Genomic DNA, 22,575 nt, shown 5'->3' with positions numbered 1-22,575 from the left:
TGTGTGTGTGTGTGTGTGTACACAATAACACAATACAATTCTCATCCTCCAACAGAGACCATTGTTATCATGGTGTGACTAATAGGACAGCCAGTATCTAAAAGGGCATTCTCACTTGACCCTGCTATGATTAAAGGGGATCATACAGGTGATATGTAGGTCTGTGCTCATACTGTTACTTCTCTGATCCCAACATGCCACACCCACCTTGAGCCATCCACATTGTAAGAATGGGCCCTTTTAGCCTGATGCAGTCACTCTCAGAGTCTTGTGGAAGCAGGCCCTCTTTGAAACTTCAAAATGAGAAGAGTTCATGGGAGAAGAAAGGCTGCTGAGTGGAGTGGGAAATGAAAACAGAGCCCTGCCATGTGTGGATGATCTGGGTGCCTCCCTTCTAGAATAGTGGCCAGAGATGAGATTCCAAAATCATACATTACTTAGTCATACCAGAGACATCATGTTTGGATATATGCTTCCTCAAAATCTCACATTTCGAAATCCCCATCTGCCTGCAGTAGTATTATAATTTGGGTATTTGAAATGTGATAAAGTTGTAAGAATAGAAACTTTATGAGTGGAATCTGTGTCCTTATGAGAGGGCCCCAAGGGAGACCCTCTTACCCCTTACACATGCCTAAGCAAGAAACTGTCCTCGAGGGACCAATGGGTGGCCCTCACCAGACAGTGAATCTACTCATGTCTTGACCTTGGACCTGCAGCATGCAGGACAGTTTGAAACAGCCTACTGTTTCTACGTTCTCCACCTGGGTGGAGACAAGGGGTGTCTGAGAAAGGAGAATCATGGGTGATAGAAAGGACTCATGATTACATCTTTAGTTTGTGGCTTCTTTTTGGAAGCAGAAGGTGTCAGCTATGGCCTCTATGTAGATCCATTGACCAATGCTGATGGTTTTGTCTAGAGTGCTGATTGGACAGTAGCGTGCAATGGTCAAACTCATGACATCAGCCCTTGCTTGGCCTTTTCATACAATCCAGTGTTTAGTTTTCAAACATTCTGAAGGAGGATGGACTGTATCCAAGATCATAGAGTCGGTCAGTAACTGTAGTGAGGCTGGGGATCCCTGATACATACATGGCCATTCTGTCCCTTTCTAAATGTAATGCTGGTATCTAGGAATTCTCGACCCTCAAAACTGTTCTGTATGAAAACCAGCTTGTTTTATATACAGATTTCATTGTAGAGCTTTTGAACAGGAAGATACAAGTGACATTTGTGTTTACACATATCAGCTTTGAACCTTGGTACATCGGTGTTGTCTGATTCTTGCTCTGTTCTTAGCTGGCTGGTTCAGCACCCAAAGCTCCTGGCTTGTGCCTACGCATTAATGTGCATTATATTGTTATTGAGTTGGGTAACTATGGCTAAGTTTCTCCTGCTTGTACAAAAATTAAAGGATTTAGGGGGAAATTAGTTTGGTTGTTTGTAATCTTCACAAAGCCTTGGAGGCTGAGGGCAGTACTGAAAGAATAAACAGGCTCTGTAGGAACTGTCTGTGGTGCTGAAGGACACCTTGGAAGATACTTGGTTTTTTGAAGCATCTCCGAGCCCAGGGCTGAAATGGAATAGGGGAAGTCATCAATTTTCTTTTTCCCTTCATCTGACACACAGGTGCCCGTCAGATCAAGAGGCCAAGTGCTTCAAACCAGAGGTTGAGAGCCTACATGGGCGAGGTGAATGTTGGATTGCTAGACTGTATCAAGCAAGGCTAAGTGGGAGGACCCTAGGTGCTGGTTTACTGGTCTAGACCTTAGCTCAGCCACTTAACAGCTGCATGGCCAGGGACCATGACTTCACCTCTGCAGTCCTGGCTTTCCACCTCTGTGGTTTGGCAAATATAGTAATACCAGAACCATATGGGTTTTTGCAAGGATTAGATGAACTAATAACTAAAATAAATGACTCACATTTGTGGAAAGAGTTCATGCATTACGTATAATTACTCTTAGCACCAGCAGTACTCCGTTTTTAATTCCAAATGACATCTTTTGCACCCTCATCGCTAATAAGTTCTTGTCCCCAGAGGTTAGCAGCTGCAGAATGTCAGAGTTCTCCTGTGTCCTCCCCTCAAGGAGGAGTTCTGCAGCCTCTAAGACTACAGGCATCTGAGGGAGTGTTCACTGAAAGTATCTCACAGGTGCCAGTGTAGAGGTCCAGTCGTTTTTTCAGTTCACCTAAAATTCACATGGCATCTAAGAGTAATAGCAGCATCAAGAGTTTAGAAGCACTCCCTCCCTCCCAGGAGTCTTGCCCTGCTCTTTAGCTTAACTTTAGGGCTGGACATTCTTTTTACAGTGGATCTGGGAACTGGTGATTGTACCAGCATATGTGGTCGAGGTTGGGTTTGAGATCATGTTGTCTGGCTCCATAGTCTGTATTTGTCTGTGCTGAGAAGTACTTCTCACACTTGAGCCAGCGAATGAACAACCTGGAAGATCTATTAAATCAACTGGCTAGATCCTGGAGTATCTCATTCATTAAGACTGCCATGGGCGAGGGAACATGTCTGTCTAATAAGGTTCCAGGCAATACTGTTAGTGCTGGCCCAGGATCCTCTCACTTTGAGGGCCACTGTCTAGAAAGTTCCTGATACTTTTCTTGGAGGGTCTTCTTGGCATGCTTGCTGCCAAATAGATGAAGAATCACATTGGCACAGTTCCTCCAGCTGAGGACACTTAGAAATGAGCCATGGCAGTCAGCTCTCCAAGAGAGCAAGAGACATCTGCTGTTTAGTAATTACATCTGGTCAATGAAGTACTGAAAATTCCCCAAGGCTCTGGATACTGACAAGTGGGTGTAGGTATATGAGTAATGTCCTGCTAGATGTTGTCTTCTGTTTGTCTCCCAATGGAATCCTGGAGACAGTCACATGGGGCAGAGGAGTCCAAGTCTGGACTTGGAATCAAAACTAAAAATTTGAGTAAGAATTTCAGGCATGGAACTGGGAAGATACCTCTCCCAGCAGCCTTCATTGTTTTCTTGCAATGGGTGCATGTGCATTATCAATTTGCAATTTTTCTAACAGACCAAGCAATGAGTTCCCTTTCATAAATGAAATGACAGCAGCACCTTGCTTGTTTTGAAGTTCCCTGCCTTGAAAGCATTTCCTGGCCACTCTTGGACCAGAAACAGGATTCCTCCCTGTATCATGCCTTCTGCAGTGGATGAAGTCAATCAAGGCACAGGAGGAACCTTTTTTTAGTTCAGTACTGATACTACAACCAAAGACCAGGGATGGGGCAAATTTTAATTTACTCTTTGAAAATTTTGTATATGCATATAGTATATGTAGTTCATATCCACTTCTCCCAGAACCCTATTACATCTTCTTCTCCCTCATTCATTCATTCATTCATTCATTCATTCTTCATTTCATTTTAACTCACTGAGTCCAATTAGTGCTACCCATATGCAGTTAGTGCTACCTATATGTTTGCTGTGAGATTGCATCTTTTAGAAATGTCAGAGAAGTTGCACTCATGAAGTCTGATCATATTGGCTGCCTGAGCAAGGCCTAAACAAGGACAAACCTAGTAGACAGGCTAACATGGAAGGGAGAAATCTTACAGGGCCCCAACCCTGAGCAAAGAACGATAGGCCACTAAGGAATTCTGAGAGTGGGAGAAAGTTGTGTCCTCAGAGAAGAGCATCCCAATTCATCAGCCGTGAAATCGTGTGTGTGTGTGTGTGTGTGTGTGTGTGTGTGTTCGGTATGTATTTAGGAATACACACACACACACACACACACACACACACACACACACGCACGCACACACACACACACACACACACACACGAATACATACATACCCATTTATGTAACAAAGAAACAGAGGCCATAAATTTGAGAGAGAGAGCAAGATGAGTGACGTGGTGTACATGGGACAGGCTGGAGAGAGGAAAGAGAAAAGGAAAAATTATATATTTTAATATGAAAAAAAATAAAATTTATAATGTATACATTTATATGAGAGATTGAGACAGAGAGAGAGTAGAGTAATAGAGTAGAGTGGGGGGAGTTGTTACATTGTCTGACTTAGAAAATCATCCTTCAGTATTTATTATACAAAGCGGTAGCCCATGCTTTTATCAAATCATTATGGGGTCAGTTCTGTTACACAGTCATCTAAAACTAAGCTGTCCATTGCCTTGGACCGTCCAGCTTCTCATGCTAGGTGTCGATTCCCCAATGATACATCAGAGCTTGTCACTAGCCTGCCTTAGGCCATCAAGACTAAGAGATGTGGGGGAGCTTAAAGCTGCAGTGTGCCAGTTCTTGAGACCATTCTCTTTCTGCTACACTGGGCTGTTCACTGTGCTCAGGTGGGCCATATGGCCAAGCCTCATTTTGGAACAGGGGTCCATCATGACCTTCCCTTCAAAGCCAAAGGGATCTAGAAAGGATTGGTGCCCAGGGAACATCTGCAGAGCCCTTGGGCCATGTCAGGAACTGGTGCCATGTTCCCTTGTGTCCTCGACTCAGATTTCCCAGATAATGTAGGGCCCAGACTGCAAGGGCCTCCTCTTGGTGTCCCTGCAAGAGAACGACAAGCTAGAAAAGAGACAACTGTGAGGACAGGCAAAGTTCCGGAACTCCCCAGAGTTCTCTTTGACATTGTCACTGGTCACACCCCTTACCCCCTTTATTAGACGCCCCTTGAACTAATTGTGCCCCGCTGTCCTTACTTTTATTCTCAAGGCAGGAGCCCATCTGACACCCCATCCCTGCTTCCAGCTGCAGGATAGCCAAACCTATAGGAGCCAGAAGACAGACTGGCCTTCCAAAGAACGTGCTATTTCAAGTGGGTCACCAGTGTGTCCGGAGAACTCTGCACCAAGTACCCAGATAGACCTCATTCTGAGTGACACACTCTAGGGGGAAATTCCTCAGAGGAAGTAATTATTCTTTTGAGATGTTTTTCTTTTGGAAAACCTTGGACTTAACTCTTTAGGATAGAAGGATATAGAGTTAAGGAGGCTGGGATACTTCCAATGGATGAGCAGTGAAAAAGGGGATCTGGAACATGTGCTTTGGAATCAGGTAGAACATATGGGGTTTGATCTTTCCCTGTACTTGACCACTGTTTTGGAATCTTGGCCCTGTGCTGATGTTCTAGCTCCCATGATATAAAGAGACTGCAATAATTTCTAGTGCAGTTGGATTTGCTGAGGCTGAAGGAGGAGAGCATGGTTCCTGGAGAGGGGAGCTGTGATGGCATCCTCAGGCATTAACTCCTCCAACTTGTCTAATCTTGCCATGTGGGCTCCTGAGTGGTCCTGAGAGACCATCCTATGCTCCATGATGACAGCATTGGTCTCTCTCTATAGGATCATAAAGCATCACTAAACTGATGTGTGTCCAGAAGCTGTGGCAGAGGTGAAAAGACATTCTCTGGGGCCCCCAGTCAAGCTTTCCACAGTAAACGTTGTGGCTTTAGGCAAAGCAGTTCACCTTCCTGTGCTTTCATTTTATGAGTGTGGAGGCCCACACAGGTTTCCTAGTGAGAACTGAGCTTGCTTTACCCAGCAGAGCTGACTAGAGGCTTGGTTGACCATGTGCATGGTTATTAGGTGATTGGAAGGGTCTACACTTGGCTGAGCTAGAGGGAGGTCTTTGCTCCACCCCTTGGCATTCCTACAAATAGCCCTTTAGAAGAGACAGGAGGGGCCAGTAGATAAGGCCCTCCCGAGGCTGTCCTGTGTTTCTGTTTCTCTTCCCTCTATCCTTCTATCTAAATCTCTTATCCCTCCTCAAGAGTACTCTGGGGTAAAATGTGGGAGCTGGTCTCCCACCTGGGCTCCCACATCTGAGCTAAGTGAATTGGGGATAAACGTTGATTGTGGGGATGAGTTGCATTTAGAGATGACTGCAGAGCACCTGGTGCTAAGCTCATGGTAAACATGCAATAACGATGAAGCCAGGGTTGCAGCATCTTTGCCGTTTCTTTAGTCATAATTGTTATGGCTCAAAAAATAATTGTTATGGCTCTATTATCACTGTTGACTCTTCCCTGACAGACCCAATTATGCCAGTAAGTATTTGCATTCAGTCAATGCTCAGTCTCTTCAGGACTCACCTCTACCTGAAGTGACGAGCCCTTCCTATCCCTGGAGAGCCAGACAAGGTGTTTTCTCCCCAGTTTGCTGATGGGTGAATGGAAACCAAGGAGACCTTACCATGGTGGCACTCCCCCAGGGAAGATGATTATGACAGTCTGACCCAAAAGGACCCCATAGAGACCCCTGTGTCCTACCAAATGACTGACCACAGAAACATTGTTCACTCAGAGCAATCCTTCCTCTTGGGGAACTCCCCCAGTTAGACCTGTGCCTTATTGTATTAGAAGGGATGGACAAACAGACCAGGAAATCAATAAAATGTCTCTTCTTTCCCCAGATCCTGGATAGATATAAGAGCTACTGATCAAATACTGTCTTAGCTTCCTCTTTTCATTCCACACGTGTGACTGATCCTCAAACTCTTCTGAGCCCATGGTGAAAGAGAAGGCGGCCACAGTGGCCTGGGCGTTGCCACCATTCACCAGCAAACACCTTTGTGTATTCTGTATGTGACTCAGGTTTCTTCTCCAGGTTCCCAGGGGCTGATGGCCACCTCCCTCTGTGCTCTGGGTCACTGCTGTCTCTTCGTATGCCCGTGAAAATGTTCTATAGGCAAAGATGGCATGGAGAACTGTGGTAAACAGAGCATATTTGAGGCTACAGGGTCACTCATGATTTTCTTGGTCCAGCCTCCTCCTCCTGCTTGATGCTCTCTCACTACCCTTTTGCTGTCTTTATCCTGTACCATCTGGTATTTTCTTTCTCTCCTTTTAGGGATCCATGGGCCCACCTGGACCACCTGGAAGAGATGGCAATAAAGGCATGAGAGTAAGTTCTGATTTTACCATTTGAGCTCTTCATCACTGGCGGACACCTTACTTCTGATGAGTTCTGGGCTATGGGGAATGGATACCCCAGGCATCTTGCAGCCACTTTGGGATGCCTGGGCCTGCCTGCATCATCATGCTGACTGTGACCTTGTGATGATTTTGTACAGGGGGAACCAGGAGAGCTGGGAGAGCCAGGGCTGCCTGGAGAGGTGGGCATGCGGGTAAGTATTGCTGAGAGCTGCTTATGTTCTCAGTGTACAGACAGTTCTCAGGGGTGCAAACCAGTTGCTTTAGATATTCATGAGATGCTTGGGTGGGTTTCTGCTTCTTTCTCATGTAACTTCATACAGTTGGGCGTCTGTCTACACAAGTATAATTCCTCCTGAATTCTTACAAAAATGCATCATATAATTGAAAAATGTATTATGCTCTATAGCAGTAGAGACTTGAGGGATCATTCCACACCAATTCAGATGGAGCTTGCTAGTCCTCTTCAATTGGTGCCTTGTAGCCAGTAGTTTGGATGCCATTGTAATGTATATAACTTTTACATACTCATGGCCTTGGGCATCCTTTCTTACTTCTCTTTGTTTTCAACTAAAATCAGTGAAGCACTAAAGCATGTAGGTGTGTGTGTGGGGGGGGGCATGTACCACATTTTTGTTTCTGTAGAGTAGTTTACAAAAGTTGGGATAGCTTTGACAGAAGAAATGCCCATTTATTTTTATTCTAGTAGATTTCTCATAGATATGTACAAATGTGTTGTCCTCAGACTGTAGAAGTTTTCTGCTTAAGCCAGGCTGTGTTCATAATTCTGGTAGACCCATTGACAGGACTTGCCCAGGCTGCACAAACCGTGTGGCTACTTGAAAACTTCAGCCACAGCAGCTGGCTTCACAGGTTCAGAAGCCACCAACCTGACTGGGTCAGATCATGAGAAAGCTAGGGGACTTGGGGCAAGCGGAAGAGGGACTGTTACCTGTGGGCTCCTAGTGACTCAGAGGCCATGTTTTTAGCTTTTCCTTGAAGTTCAGCATGCCTTCCTGTGATTGGGGCTTCACTAGGCCTAGGCATCAGGTGGGAGGAACAGCCAAGGATGATGAGGCAGAGGTCAAGGAGTATCTACTGAAGACCCCTGTATAGGCAGTGTGGGTCGCACATTAACATAAGAAGTAGTGCATCCTTCTAGAAAGATCATTGGCTGAGAAGTGCTTGTATTTTTTTCATCCCACCTTTCCTTGTGGACTCTCTTCTGCAGGGGCCTCAGGGACCTCCTGGACTGCCAGGACCTGCAGGGCAAGTTGGAACTCCAGTAAGTAAAGACACTTGTCTGGGAGCTGGCCCTGTTCCTCTCTGCAGGTGTCAGGAGATGGTTCTCCATCCTGCCTTTCACCTCAGTCTGTACCATTATCAGTTGCTGGTTGGATGTTAAGGAAAACTTAGTTTCTCTTAGAGTAGAAATTCTTAAATACTGTGAAACTCATGAGTCACCAGAGTAACAAGTTTAAATGCATATTCCTGGGGTCCCTTTCCTTAATGAAGCAGGGCAGAGCCTTAGAGTGTATGACACTTGTGGAAGCCATTTTTACTCACATGCAGTCGTCTCCTCCCAGAAGGAAGGTGGAGTGTAGAGAATCCCCAGCTCCCATACTAGGGCTAGATGCTGGACAGGGATCAGAGTGTCCTTTGTTTAAAGAGATGAATGATATTCAGTTATGGCAAATAATGAGCACAATGGCTTTTTCTTGGTCATTAAACCATTATTTTTGAGTCTCAGTAAAAGGAATTTGAGATTATCTACAAATTAAAGAAACTATATAAATATTATTAAACACAACAACTGCATTGCCTTGTGGATATTCAAGACCCTCTTGTATATGCATGGACACAGTAGTTAGATGCAACTAGGATGCTATTGTGTCCTCTCACCCTTTGGAACAGGGTGGTCTGCAGATCCCTTTTCCTTAAATGAGCATCTCAAGGCTTTGGTCCTTATGCTCTTCTGTAGATCAAAGATGTTATATGTTATCCCTGGAGTCAGTATCAGTCTGGGAAGTATCTTCTATGCTTCACACTTTTTCTGCATACTATGAGGATCCTCCTCCATGAAAGAAGAGGAGAAGGAGGGACAGTACAGGGTCTAGGTACTGCTCTAGAGGAAGGTAGATGGACACAGGTCTCTGCTTTATCCCTGGGGTAGGTAGAGCAGAGGCTGATAAAGGGAACTAGAGCTTCTGAGTCCATGTTGGAGCTTCTGCCTGGCATCAGTGATGATAACAGAACAGTAGGTTCCAGGTGGCTGTGGGGCTGATGCAGGGGTCTTCCCTTGATCAGGGGAGCTGAGATGTGTTCCTGTATGTAGCTTTGCGGACCTATAGCCCAGGCCAGGGAAGCAATCTCAGGAGCACACCTGGAAGTGACTGGGTTCAAGGTCCAGGTTGAGGGGGGAATTCAGGCTTCCTGGTGATTGCAGTTGGATGACACAGTGAGATAGGATCGTCTCCACCATGCCATGGACCTGTGTGCAATGAAGTTTTTCCTGGGGCCTCCAGAGAGTGAGTGAGCACAGGGAGGCCACATTGTGAGGTGTCATTGCTTTTTCTCTCCCCAGGGTCTCCAAGGAGAACGAGGTCAAAGGGGAGCTCCAGGAGAAAAGGTATTTAAAGTCCATACTGGCCGATTAATACCACTTCTGTAGGTGAGTGTTGCAACTCCAGGGGAAAAGTATCCTGACTGGGGAGTCAGGTGACACCTTGAGCTGCTAGGACAGCTCTGGCAGCTGGACCTGCAAATGGGACAGCTCATCTCTGGAGAGAAAGGTATCCCAGATACCTTGAACTACGAGGACAGAGAGAGAGCACTGGAGAGAGAGAGAGAGAATGCTGGGGCCTCTTCACTAGTGTGTGTGTGTGTGTGTGTGTGTGTGTGTGTGTGTGTGTGTGTGTGTGTATGTGTGTGTGTATGCATGCACATGTATGTGTGTTCATGTGTGCACATGTGTGTGGCAGGTGGGCATGTGCTAGCTCATTTCATGCCATGAAAACAAACTGCACCGATGGGCAGAAGCTTGGTGCTAAAAAGGCCTAGTAGTACCAGGGACTCATATCTTACATGGAACTGTATATAATTTCTTAGTTCTTATTTGCTTCTTCCATCTGTGTAGTGCTGTGTATGTTCAGTGTTCCTCTGGAAGCCAAGGGCTGCAAATCCCGGCCCCCTCCCTCTCAGAGCCCTCTTTCCCAGCCCATGCTTCAGTGTCTTAAGATTTGGACAAGATCCAAGTCTTCTTAGAGCTGGAACTTGCCCCCTTCGCTCAGATGTGGTTTGACACCCTAGCAGACTGCACCCCATTCTCTCTTCCTACCCATGTGTTTCTTCAGTCGGGCGTGAGATGTTTTCATGAAGTAATTTGGTTTTCTTTTGGTCCACTTGGAATGTAGTGAAACCTAGTTTCCAATCTCCCCTTCCTGGTGTATCCACAGCCTAGATGCTGACACAATCCTACAGATTTTCTCATAGGTACCTAGTTCATGTCATAGAGCCACATAAAATAGGTTGGTCTATGTCCCATAATTCCTCTTTGTCTTTGCTGTGGGAAGGCTAGGGATATTTTAAAAGATTTATTTTTACCTTAGGAGTGCCTGTTTGTAGGTGTGTAGTGTACATGTTCAGCTCCCTTAGAATCCAGAAAAGGGTTCAGATTCTTTGGGATTAGAGTTATAAGCAGTTGTGAGGGGCCATGTAGCTACTGGGAAGCAAGCTTGGGTCCTCTGCAAGAGTAACTAGTGTTCTTAACTGCTGAGTTAACTCTCCAGCCCGAAGGCTACTGTTCTTAGTGTGTTATTTTTGTACCTTCCATTTCACCAAACATGTCTGGTCTGTCTGTCTTTCTTGTCCCTCCCCCTGACTCCCTCCCATCCTCCTTTTTTCCTCCCTGCCTTCCCCTCTCCTCCCTTCTCTTCCCCTCCCATCTTCTCTTTCCTGTATTCAGCCTGGATTTCTGTCTCAGCCTCTCTGTTCGGTTCATGCACCCCCCTCACACACACTTTGTTCTCTCTCCCCTGTCCGTCTGTCTCTTTGCCTGCATTTCTCTCACCCTATTTCTTACCTGTATATGTTCTGTCTGTCTCTGCCTCCTTGGCCCCATCTTCCTCTGTCTCTTTCTCTCTGTGACTCCCTCCTGAGCTCTCGCACCCTTGCCTGCTGCCTCTGTATCTCCCCATTTCTTTCTTGTCTTTGACCTGCTCTCTGCCTCACTGCCTGGCTCTCTTATCTCCCATCTGTCAGCCCCCTCCCTGCTCCCCTCCTCTGTGTTCTCATCCCTGCTCCTCTGTTTGCGTCCATCCCTGCTTGCTGCCTGGTGCATCTGTTGTTGAGACATGATGCAGATGACTGAGCTGACAAGGTCCAGGTGTCCAGCCAGGTCTGCCTCATCTTTGATCTGTCCCTGTTTGAGCTACATCTGGGAGAACTCTGGGCTCTGGACTTGACTCAATTTGGGCTTTGGATGCGAAGACATAAATGGAGGACCAGGGCATAGGCAGAGCCTTCTGCTTTGAGTCAGAACTTACAGATTTGTGTCTGGCTGTCAGGCCCACCTTTGCTCTGAACTCTGGGGAGGGCCCAAGTACCAGGTGACAGTTAGCAGGGAGAGCATTCTGCACTGGAAATCAGGAGTTTCTACTATTTTTCATGATTTCATCTCAGTGGCTTTGGATACAGGCATAACCCTAGCTAGAGAAGAGGAGTGAGGCACCATAGACACTAAGACTTATAACTCACTGAGCCTAGGCAACCAAAGGGAGCCTGGCATGTTACGCTGAAGACCCTACCCAGGCCTTGGGATAGTGGAAATAGGCTGAGGATTTTGGGTCAAGATGCCCAAGGATTGTTTTCACTTGCATATACACAATCAGTTTGATCATACAGCTTCTTAACTCTGAGCCTTGGTTTTCTCATTCACCTGTGCTCAAGCTGGCCAACATCACAGGGGATAGGAAGGAGATAATGCATAAGAAAAGGTGCAGAACCCTTGGGCAGAGAGAGAATATGCAGACATCACTTTTCTCCATGGCCCAAACCTCCTGTGATAAGGAGGTTTTCTGAAAGAATTACCATATAGTACTGTAAAGTAAAAATCAATGTTCAAGACATACTAAGTAATTTCTAGAAAGTAGAAAACACCCATGGTGGCTGCATTTTGCACGGTGCAGATGAAAGGAAATTACACCTCGCATGGTAAGAGAGCTAGCTGCTGGAACAACCCCCAAGTTCAAGCCAGTAGGTTCCGGGAGGAGGGTGCTAAGATAGCTGTGCATGATTAACTGGGATGTAGCACTTGGAAAGCTCTGTTGGGCAGCTCAGCCATACCTCCTACTTCACATGGGTAGGAGAAGCATCAGTGCTTGCCCTACTCCCAGCCCCGGAGAGGAGCATTCCTCAGTGAACCAACAGTCCTCAGAGGGAATAGGAGCAGGGCAGCCTTCTCCTAGAGGAAGCCCCACCTGCCCTGCATTCACAGAGGTAGGTAGGTAGGCTGTAGCCAACAGAGTTGAGCTCCTCAGACAAGTCAGTGACAGACATGACTCTTCACTCACATGTCCAAAACCACCTTCTGGAAGGAGGCACCAAAACAAAACAAAAGAAAATGAAACAAAAAAAAAATGAAAGAAATGGAGAACAATTCAAAAAATAGAGCCCCAGGGAAACAGAAGAGTCCAGAATAACTTTCATGTGTTTCTGCAACTCAGTTAATGTTACCTAGAGCTGTACCATGGGATTCTAGGATGGGCCTAGGGGACACAATATTGTAGAGGATGGCCAGGCCTTATGTCTTCCTATAGATAGGATAATCAATGCAAATTGAATTAGGGGAGATGAAGCAGAGAAAATTGAGTACACCCTGGAGCAGAATAGGGCATCGAATTAGCTGAAGATATCAAGGCAGTGAATTGGAGCTGAGCCATGAGAAAGAAAGAGGCCATGCCAGCTGAGGCACCCCAAGACTATCCTAATATTAGCATGAATGACCACAGCGGACTGTTTGCCTTTCTCCCTCACCTGAGCCACTGCAGCCCTTCTGGATGAGGACTCCAGCTCAGGACACTAGACATCAGCTCACTCATAGACAGCACACTGGTTTCCATTGACTTCAGCTAAAGCAAGCTAGCATGTGGCAGAGAGAAGGCTGGTATATCGCATTGATTCATTGGTGTCTTGAGGGAGGGATTATTATTCCCAGGAAGTACAGAAAGGATGCTTGTCCAAGGTACTACATTGAATAGAAGATTCAAACCAACTGCGCATGAATGTGAGCAGATGGGATGGGTATTAGCTAGATGGGGTGGATGCTGGCATGTTCTTAGCTAGTGGTTAGTTCTTAGGTCCATTCCAAGGGCAGGGAGCCTCGTGAGTATTCATATTTGCTGGATGAGTGGATAATACACACAGTGTGCCTACCATTTTACTAAGTATGTTACAAATGCCACATATCTGTTTCTTTTACTCACATAAAGATTCATGTGATGAGGAGACTGATCCCTGGGCCACACAGGGAAACAGAGATCTATAGTTTCCCTAGTGTTTTATCTCTGCTCTTTGACCCCAATAACTTCTACTCTAGAGCTGTCCTGTGTGATGTGCTTAGGTCTGTATGTGGAAGAGCCTGATGGAGAGGGGAATTGGATGTGTTTGGACACTCAGATCTAGGCTGCCCTTCCTTTCTGTGACAGTGACCATAGGGTGTCTAGCCAGCTGTTTCCTTGTAGCTATTCATTCATTCTTCATTTCTTCAATTTCCTTCTTTACCAGGGGGAGCGAGGCCTGGATGGATTCCCTGGGAAGCCTGGAGAGACGGGAGAGCAGGTCTGTGGGTGCTGGGGCTGACGGGCCATGTTCTTTGCCTCAGGGTCCAGTGCACCTTGGCACCAACCTCAGCTTCTTTCCTGCTCAGTGGGGGGTAGGGCAAGACCCAGACTTCAACTGTATTGATTCTGCAAGCCCCAACACTGCAGGGGTTCCAGCAAACACAATGCTTTATCCATTATACCTTGGGTAATAGGCTATATTGTCATAGTGTAAAGCCCACAGGTAATGCGCGTGCTTAGAGGGGTGGGTATACTGAGGTAGTGCCTGCAGCACATCTCTAGAAGAAACAATTAGAAGCAGCCCAGATGCTCAACCAGAAGAACGAGTTGAGTGCAGCGGGATGCATTGGCGCAGATGAAGGAGATGGGGCTGTGCCCAGTAGGATGTATTGATATGGACAAAGGAGATGGAATGGTGAAATCCATGAAGAAATGTGGACTGTACCACCGTAGACACAATCGTTCATGAGAAAGTGCATCTGTGGCGTAGGCTCTGGAAGGAGAAACTGGAAACTGGAGACTGGTGGCTTAGTTGGACTTCCACTGAGAACAGGAGGAAGTGTGAGTGCTGGGCAGAGAGGACCTCATTCCCATGGATGACAATAACTTCCCCTTGCCTTCCACTCCCGCTGGGTGGCCGTGGCTTGTCCAGCTCTCCTGCAAGTCCTTCCATTTCCCAAGGAGCATACACACAAGCCTAAGGGCCAGGTCCTGATCTCTCCTCCGCTCCCTTGTAGCAGGTATTCATGCTCACTCTTTCCTGCTGGCTTCTGTCAGAAGGACACACTGCGAGGACCTGAAGAACAGTAGCCCTACACCTTTGGCATCTCATAGGCTACCTCTCTGGGTCTTAGTTTCCCATGGCAGTTTCCTAATCCTGGCTTGAGTCTCGGCAGTCACTTGCCCTTTTCTGATTTCAAGACCATTCAGGCCCAAGACCTCTAAGCATTTCCAAAGGGCTCTGTCAGACTCTGCCCTCTGGACCAAGGCAGATCTGGGTGGTCTGTGCTTTTGCCTTTTGTGAGGTCCTCTCTCTGGCACTCTCGTCTTTAGGCAAAAGGTGGCCTTGTGCTGATTTCTCAGACTGTGGTGTCCAGTTGCAATACCAGCATGATTCCAAAAATGGCAACACAGTAATGTGGAAATAAGATTTCCAGAGGAAGAACTTCCCAGCAGGGAAATAAGCCAGGAAGTCTAGAGTTGGGGAAACTGGGCTCCTAAGGATTGCCACCCCCCACCCTTCACCCCCCACTCCACCCCCACCCTACCCCCCACCCCATTCAAGCTGCACTCTCCTGAACATCCCCTTCTCCACTCATCTCTGTGCTTCCCCAGGGCCCAGCCATAATCCACCTTTGCTTTCTTTCCTCCAGGGAAGACCAGGACCTCCTGGTGTGGCAGGACCCCAGGGAGAGAAGGTAAGCAAGCCAGAACTGGGGGAGGGGCACACAGAGGAGGCACACTGGGCCTCAGAAACTCCCAAGTCAGTTCTGCCTGTTGCATTTGAATTATTTTCCTGCCTTAAGAATAAATACCCATTAAAAATAAATCCCAACTAAAACCATTACATGATCTCTAGATATATTAAAATCTTTTAGTACTTAAAATGCTGCTTGAACTAAGGGATGCTGTGAATACTTAAAAAAAATCTTAAAAACTCTTTTGTACTTCTTACAGTTCCTGCATTTCTGTCTTCCTAAGAATCTTACAAATGTTTTCTGTCGTCCCTGGAAACGGGCTTCTAATAATCATGCTAGCAGCCCTATCCCTTTACACTGGTCCTCTGTGTTAGAGTACCCTCAGGAAGGGCTTAGCTTAATAAATGTGATGCTTAGAACTTAGCAACTCAACCCAAAGGACTGCAAGTAGGGTTCTTTCCAGGGTGAGACTTGAGCATGAAGATGAGTGCAAAGAGGATAGATAACCTTGCTGAGCATTCCAGCCAGAAATCAAGGTGGCTGGGCGGCAGTGGAGCACGCCTTTGATCCCAGCACCCCGGAGGCAGAGCCAGGTGGATCTCTGTGAGTTCGAGGCCAGCCTGATCTACAGAGTGAGGTCCAGGACAGGCATCAAAAACTACACAGAGAAACCCTCTCTCCAACAACAACAACAACAAAAAAAACCAAACCAAAACAACAACAACAAAAAAAACAAAACAAAAGTGAAGGGAGTGGGGGTGGGCTTGGCTTCACAGCAGGAGGATGGTAAGATAGACTCCTATGGGAGGATCATGGAGGCTGTTCTTACTGAATCCTAAGAGGAACTTAAAAGAAGCGAGACAGGCCCAGACAGAGGTGGGTGGAAAGACTGGGGGGTGGGCAGGATGCAGTGTAGTGACACCATGGGATCAGAACAACCTTGCATCTCTGCTTTTCAGAGTGATTCTAGCAGAAGGCAGATGGTGGCCATCTTGGGACAGTCCAGTATCCTGCAAACACTTAAAGCACAAGAAGGGATTTCTTTGAATGCTGGGCAGAAGCCCATGGGGTATGCAGTGTGCATTGCAAATCAATCAATGAGTCAGTCAATAGAAAGTAGCCTCTGAGGGCCAGGGCCAGGGCCAGGGATTGTTGTTTCTCTCTTGCTCAACCTGGACATCATTTCTAGCTGAGTTAACTTTTCTTCCCTGCTAGGTGATTTTACAACTGGGATTTGTGTTGCTGTTATTCCAGTGTTAGGATTTTAATACACTCCTGCAGCCTGCAGGGATGTAAAATGTTGAAATAAGTTACTTGTTCAAGTTCGTAAGACCTAATGATGCTCATTGCACAAACCTGGTGTGTGTGTGTGTGTGTGTGTGTGTGTGTGTGTGTGTGTGTGTGTGTGTAAGCATGCCTGTGCTCCTGAACACACTTGTGTCTCTCTGTTGTCTATATTCTGAGTACTTTTGTTGCATTTGAAGATTTAGTTTATCTTCCTGTATTTGGGAAAATGCTGAGTTATCACTTCTTATGGCAGACACAAAGATGGAAGGTCAGGTTCACAGATCATCACATTACGTGGGGCATTCATTGGCATAATTGTAAATCAGCTGGGCTCAAATGGCCTGTTGCCTCTCATCTCATTATGAGAGTGAAAATAGAAGACTGTATAGACCTTTACTGTCTCACAATCATTGAGAAAGCCATAGGAACTAGAGGGACAGTCTTCTGAAGTCCCTCTTTACAGATAAGAGACAGAGACCAAAAATATCTTGCCCAGGATTCCACGATAGATTTTATTAAATCTATTTATTTATTTATTTGTTTATTTATTCTTCTCTCATATATCTGGACCATAGTTTCCCCTCTTTCCACTCCTCCCAGTCCCTCCCCTTAACCTCCTCCCTCCTCCAGACCCACTCCTCTTTTGTTTCCCTTCAGAAAAGGGCAGGTCTCCCAGGGATATCAACCAAACATTGCATAGCAAGTTACAATAAGACTAGGCACACACCCTCATATCAAGGCTGGACCTGGCAACCCAGTAGGAGGAAAAAGGGTCCCATAAACAGGCAAAAAAGTCAGAGACAACCCCCATTTCTACTGTTGGGAATCCCACAAGAACACCAGGCCACACACACACACATGTATGCAGAGGACCTAGCTCAGACTCTTGCAGGCTCCCTGATCATTGTTTAAGTTTCTGTGAGCCCTGGTTACTTGATTCTGTGGGCCATGTTCTTGTGATATCCCTGACCCCTTTGGCTCTTACAATCCTTACTGCTTCATTAAATCTACTTTTAAATTTATTCACATGACCATCCAATGATGCATTGTTATATATGTGAGAGCATGTATGTTGTGTTGTTTTGAAAATTGTACTAGATTACCTCCAGTATATCTGTTATCCATTGCTATGTAACAAATTACCCCAGACCCCAGTAGTAGCTTAACAGCAGTCGTTCAAGGTCTCATGGGATTTCAGAGCAGTAATCTAGAGACATGTGACTGGGTTGGTCCAGCTCAGGATCTCTCCTGAAGTGGGCTGTGGTTATGTCAAGAGTCCCTCCCCTGTGGCTGTAGAACCTTCTCCCATAGTCATTTATGTGGTCACTGGTGGGCCCAGGTCCTCAGTGCTTTTGGCCTACATAGCTTCTTCACGGTGCTGTTCATAGTGTATATTGTTTTCCAGAGTACAGGGCCTGAGTAAGGGGAAGTGACAAATTACCCCGTAGAATCCACAGCCCTTCTTAGAATCTCAATGTGAAGGTCACATGGCATCCTTCTACTCTTGCTATTGGGCACTTATGGGACACCATGCTGCTCTGTGCATAAATACTGAAATGTGGGGGGATCATCCTGGAGGTTAGTTACCCCAGTAGCTAAATCAATCAGTACAAAAATTGATTATTCCATATAGCTGAAAAATATGATGCTAGAAAAGATTTGAAGCTATTAGGTATTAAATTTTTGACCTTAAACAACTTACATATCTATGCTTTAGTTTCTTCATCTCAAAGATAGCAAAAACATTAACCCAGAGAAAGACTTCATCTATATTAGGACCTTGGAGAATAGCTGATAGAAATTGCCCAATAACTATTGGTTATGTTTACAAAATTGTGATGGATGAATACCAAGATACTAATTTACTCAATGAAAATTGAATATACTGAGATTTTTTATCTCATTATGATCTGCAACTGATTAAAACATGTATTGATTTATTTCATGACTATTATTGGCACTTGCTTTTGTTTAGTGATATTAATGACAAGCTATGTCTTGTCACGATGAGCCCCAGAGATTCATTTATTCAGCCATTTATAATTTTGCCTGTCCAAGTGTGTGTAGGGCCTCCTCACAAAATTACAGGATAGCTGTGTGCTGTACTGTAGTTTCATGTCAACCTGACACAAGCTAGGGTCATTTATGAAGAGGGAAGCTCAGCTGAGAAAATGTACCACCAGACTGGCCTATGGACAAACCTATGGTGCATTTTCTTATTTGATGATGGATATGAGGGCCCAGGTCACTATGGGTGTTACCAACCTCTGGGGTGGTGGTCCTGAGTACTGTAAGAAAAAAGGTCAAGGAAGCCATGATGGATGAGCCAGTAAGAAGCACTCCTCCATGGCCTCTGCATCAGTTCCTAACTCCAGGTTCCTGCCTTGAGTTCCTGCCTTGATTTCCTTTTGATAATGGACTGTGATGTGAAGAGTAAGTGGAATAAATTATTTCCTCCTCAAGCTGATTTTGGGCATGGGTCTTTCATCTCAGGAATGGAAATGCTAAGTTGAGCTATGATCAATTTATATGTTACCAAAATATTAATACAACCCGTGGAAGTGTAGAGTGAATAGAAGCAGCTTGGAGAAGTTGATTATCCAAAGAAGAAAGGCAGAGGAATTATTTGAGCTAGAGCCTGAGTGCATGGGACATGTATATTCATAAGTACTTGTTATGAAGGTGCCTGGGAAGGTTATAGAATGCTTTAGTATGCACAGTGTGGCCATGTGCAGGGGTGTGTGTGTGTGTGTGTGTGTGTGTGTGTGTGTGTGTGTGTGTGTGTTCATGCAGTGGTAATCTAGGGAAAATAAGAATGCCTGTTAGGCAGAATTCAGTTATTACAATGAGAGACCAAAATGAATGCACAGTAAGGAAATCTGTCACTCAAGTACTTTCAGATTTTATAAATTTTATTTTTTAATTTTGCTTATAAAATTGCAGGCTTCCTGTGGCATTTTATGTAAGCCTTTTGGCATAGGAAAGAGCAGTTGAGGGGCTGCAAAGATGACTTGAGTGGATAAAACTCTGCAGCTCCATTTAAAACAAAAAATAGGCTGGTGTGGTGCTCTGTTGGTATGCCTAAAACTCAATAGGGAGTCAGAGATAGGGGATCCCCAGGACAAACCGGCCAAGTATGCTAACCAAATGACTGATGAACTCTGGGTTCAGCTAGGGATCCTGCCTCAATAAATACAATAGAAAGAGATACAGAGGGAAACACACAAACATCCACACATGCATATATATGCAAAACAGATCAAAGAGCAATTCAGGATTTTAGAAGTTCACTTGGTGATGTTCACAAAAAATGCTTCAGGCAGGGATAGAATACAGTTGGGTGGGGGCAGGCAAGAGGTACCTGTGTTGATTTTGGGCTCAAGGGGAAATCCTGAAGGGAGAGCAGGTAGGGGATGTGCTTTGTCGGTGTAACATACCCGTAAATGCAGTAGACAATGGCAAGCACGCCTGGTCACTAATTATTCCTACTTCATTATGAGATTTAGTAGGCTCTCATCCCTGTTCAGCGTCTCACTCACTCATTCACTCACTTATTCAGTAATGCTTTGGACTGCTTGAGCAGGGCTGTAGGTAAGAGAAAAGTGTTCCAGTGAGGGGTGTTAGCTAAATGAAGTGTCCTGGCCTTAGCTTTTGGGTATGGGAGTCATGGAATCAAGAGTTTTGTATTGCCAGTTAACAGACATGTCTCATGTAGAGCTATGGTGTTGTTCATGCCCTGGGAGACCCGATAGAACCAGAGCCAACATAGCCCAGGTGACCCACACATGAAGGAGCAGAAGACATGGGACATGACTGGATAACGGCAATGAAGATGAATGGGAATCTGCACAGCATTTTCTTAGTACTTTTTTGGTAGATGTTTGATAGGTGCTGACCATGTGCCAAACCATGAATTCAGCACAAGGGCCACTGCAAAGGTAGAAATACCTGCAGTTTCTATATCTAACACAGTCTGCTACATCTGGTATCCCTCGAATGGTGGTCCAATGCTATTTCTGAAATAGCATGTAAATGTGGCAGATCTCACACAACAACCAGTGAGACACTGGTCTGAATGGACACAAAGAGAAAAAGAAAAAGACCTGTGCCCTCCAGTAGCCTCTGAGCTTGAGAGTAAGATGAGAATCAGATGCAGAAGCTTCTAGAATACTCTGAGGTAGCGGGGGAGTTCAGGCATGGTGGTCATATGTGCGATGGAAGACAGGGAAGATCCTTTTGGTGTTTGGGATAAGCCAGGACCTGAGAAAGGGCAATATAAGAGTGTGCAGCAATAACTTGATCTAATGTCTGTCCCTCTGCAGGGAGATGTGGGGCCTCCAGGACCTCCTGGTGTGCCAGGCTCTGTGGTAAGTTACTGAGGGTGAGACCCATGCACTCATAAGCTCATGGAATTGGGTTGCTGGAAGAGTACTGACTTCTATGCATAAAGCAGAATTCACCTGGTGATGAGAGAACTTGGATAAGGGTCTTTAGGCAGTAGTGGTTGCTGAGGGAGGAATGCAATCAGAAAATACTGTATACACGCACTAAAAGGCTGTAATGAAACCCACTGGTATGTACGCTTAATGTGTGCCGTTAAAACCTTTAATCACAAGAGCATTCAACACCAAACATCGAATCAGATTTGAGAAGAACCATAGGCCACCACGTTGTGGCATGTGGAGTGAATAGCTGGGGTGGAGCTGAGAGTGCCTGATGACTGTTGAGGGGGTGATGACACTTTTGCTAACTCCTGTTTGTCTCTCAGGTGCAGAAAGAGGGCCTGAAGGGAGAGCAGGTATGGAAAATGGGGCTTTCCCATGGGGATTTAAGCTGTAGTAGAAGAAAGGCCACAGCTATGGGGTTGGCCTCAGGAATTCTTTCAGGTATGTGTCCAGTTGCTTTCAGCTGGAAATCAAATGTTTGCAGCCATGCCTTTGATGCCTTCTGGGAGCTTGGGGAGGAAGTTCTTGTCAATGAAAGGCCATGGGTGGTGGTGGTCTTGATCATATAGAGAGGAGAGTGGTGACTGATGTCTGTTTACTTGTCTTTCCAGGGAGCCCCTGGACCAAGAGGTCACCAAGGCCTACCTGGGCCTCCAGGAGCACCGGTAAGTCGCTCCTCCCCCATGGCAGGGTGTACCAAAACACCTGTAAGTCTGGAGATGTAGATTCTTTCCTGTTGCTGAACAGGGAATTATTTCTGAAGCTCTGCTATCCCTCAGGCCAGGTGCTGTGGCTCTTGCCATCCTCCACTGGATGTTCTGTGGACAGGTGGCATTGCTGTTGACACATAAGCAGGTGCAGATACTGTACAGTCTGTATTCAGAGTCCCCTGTCCCCAAACAGGCCACGATCAGTTTCTGTTCAGATTCGACACTGAAGTGCCAGTTGAACCGCTTCATGCATAGTGACTTTCCCCCACCTCTCTGATTAGCCCCGATGGTTCAGAGGCTCTGTGCATACAGCCATTGATTTCTGCCTCTGTTAAGAACCTAATGATGTGGAAAATCACCATTTGGGAGGAGGACCTGGAAGGATCCCTGTGATCATTTATGGAGAAAGTTAAGAATTGAAGGATAATTAATAAAAATGCAGTGAACTTTATGGGGGGCATTGAAAGTCTTGAAGTGTGTGTGTGTGTGTGTGTGTGTGTGTGTGTGTGTTAAAGTTTTATTTCCAGGCAACGTGATTCTGATTCCTTTACATCACTGTATTTTTTGAGGGAAATGAAGCTGCTGCATCTATAAATTGATTCACATCGAAGTTTAGAGCTGTTCATCATTAGGACATGTAATAAGGGGTGGAAAATAAACCAGTCCTAGATAGTGTTTGATCACAATGTAATTGGAACGATTTAATATCAAAACTTTTGGGTCAATAGAGCTGTCTTCTGCTCTACCATTCCAGGGCTCATCTTCTCACAGCTGTCTACCTAGCATATTACAGTCTATCTAACTGTAATCTTTGAGAGACTTAGGTTCTGTGTGTATGTAAACATACACTCTAGACCCACTATTGGAAAAGAATGAATTTCTATACAGTAGTTGCTCATCTTCAGCAGTGAAGGAATTGGTGTGGTGGTGGTTGACTGGC

The 22,575-nt window shown here is 45.7% G+C and overlaps 1 protein-coding gene and 1 long non-coding RNA gene across 2 annotated transcripts in view; one reads left to right on the top strand and one right to left on the bottom strand.

Annotated features, from left to right (window-relative positions):
• The window catches only part of Col22a1 (collagen type XXII alpha 1 chain), a 258,754-nt gene that overhangs the window by 82,214 nt on the left and 153,965 nt on the right, over positions 1-22,575 (top strand). The window contains exons 13-21 of the mRNA XM_076556018.1: positions 6,854-6,907; positions 7,077-7,130; positions 8,168-8,221; positions 9,521-9,565; positions 13,720-13,773; positions 15,149-15,193; positions 20,803-20,847; positions 21,249-21,278; positions 21,537-21,590. Coding sequence (XP_076412133.1) covers positions 6,854-6,907; positions 7,077-7,130; positions 8,168-8,221; positions 9,521-9,565; positions 13,720-13,773; positions 15,149-15,193; positions 20,803-20,847; positions 21,249-21,278; positions 21,537-21,590 — 435 coding nt within the window. The remainder of the gene's footprint in view (positions 1-6,853; positions 6,908-7,076; positions 7,131-8,167; positions 8,222-9,520; positions 9,566-13,719; positions 13,774-15,148; positions 15,194-20,802; positions 20,848-21,248; positions 21,279-21,536; positions 21,591-22,575) is intronic.
• Positions 4,047-6,172, bottom strand: LOC143269753 (uncharacterized). The gene is made up of 2 exons (XR_013046425.1): positions 6,097-6,172; positions 4,047-4,553 (listed from the first exon to the last, which is right to left on the bottom strand). It is a non-coding gene; the product is annotated as an uncharacterized LOC143269753 (long non-coding RNA).

Source organism: Peromyscus maniculatus, chromosome 20 (genome assembly GCF_049852395.1).
Source record: "Peromyscus maniculatus bairdii isolate BWxNUB_F1_BW_parent chromosome 20, HU_Pman_BW_mat_3.1, whole genome shotgun sequence".
Classification (NCBI taxonomy): Eukaryota; Metazoa; Chordata; class Mammalia; order Rodentia; family Cricetidae; genus Peromyscus; species Peromyscus maniculatus.
Note: the sequence above shows the minus strand (reverse complement) of the source record. Positions and strands in the feature narration are given on the sequence as shown.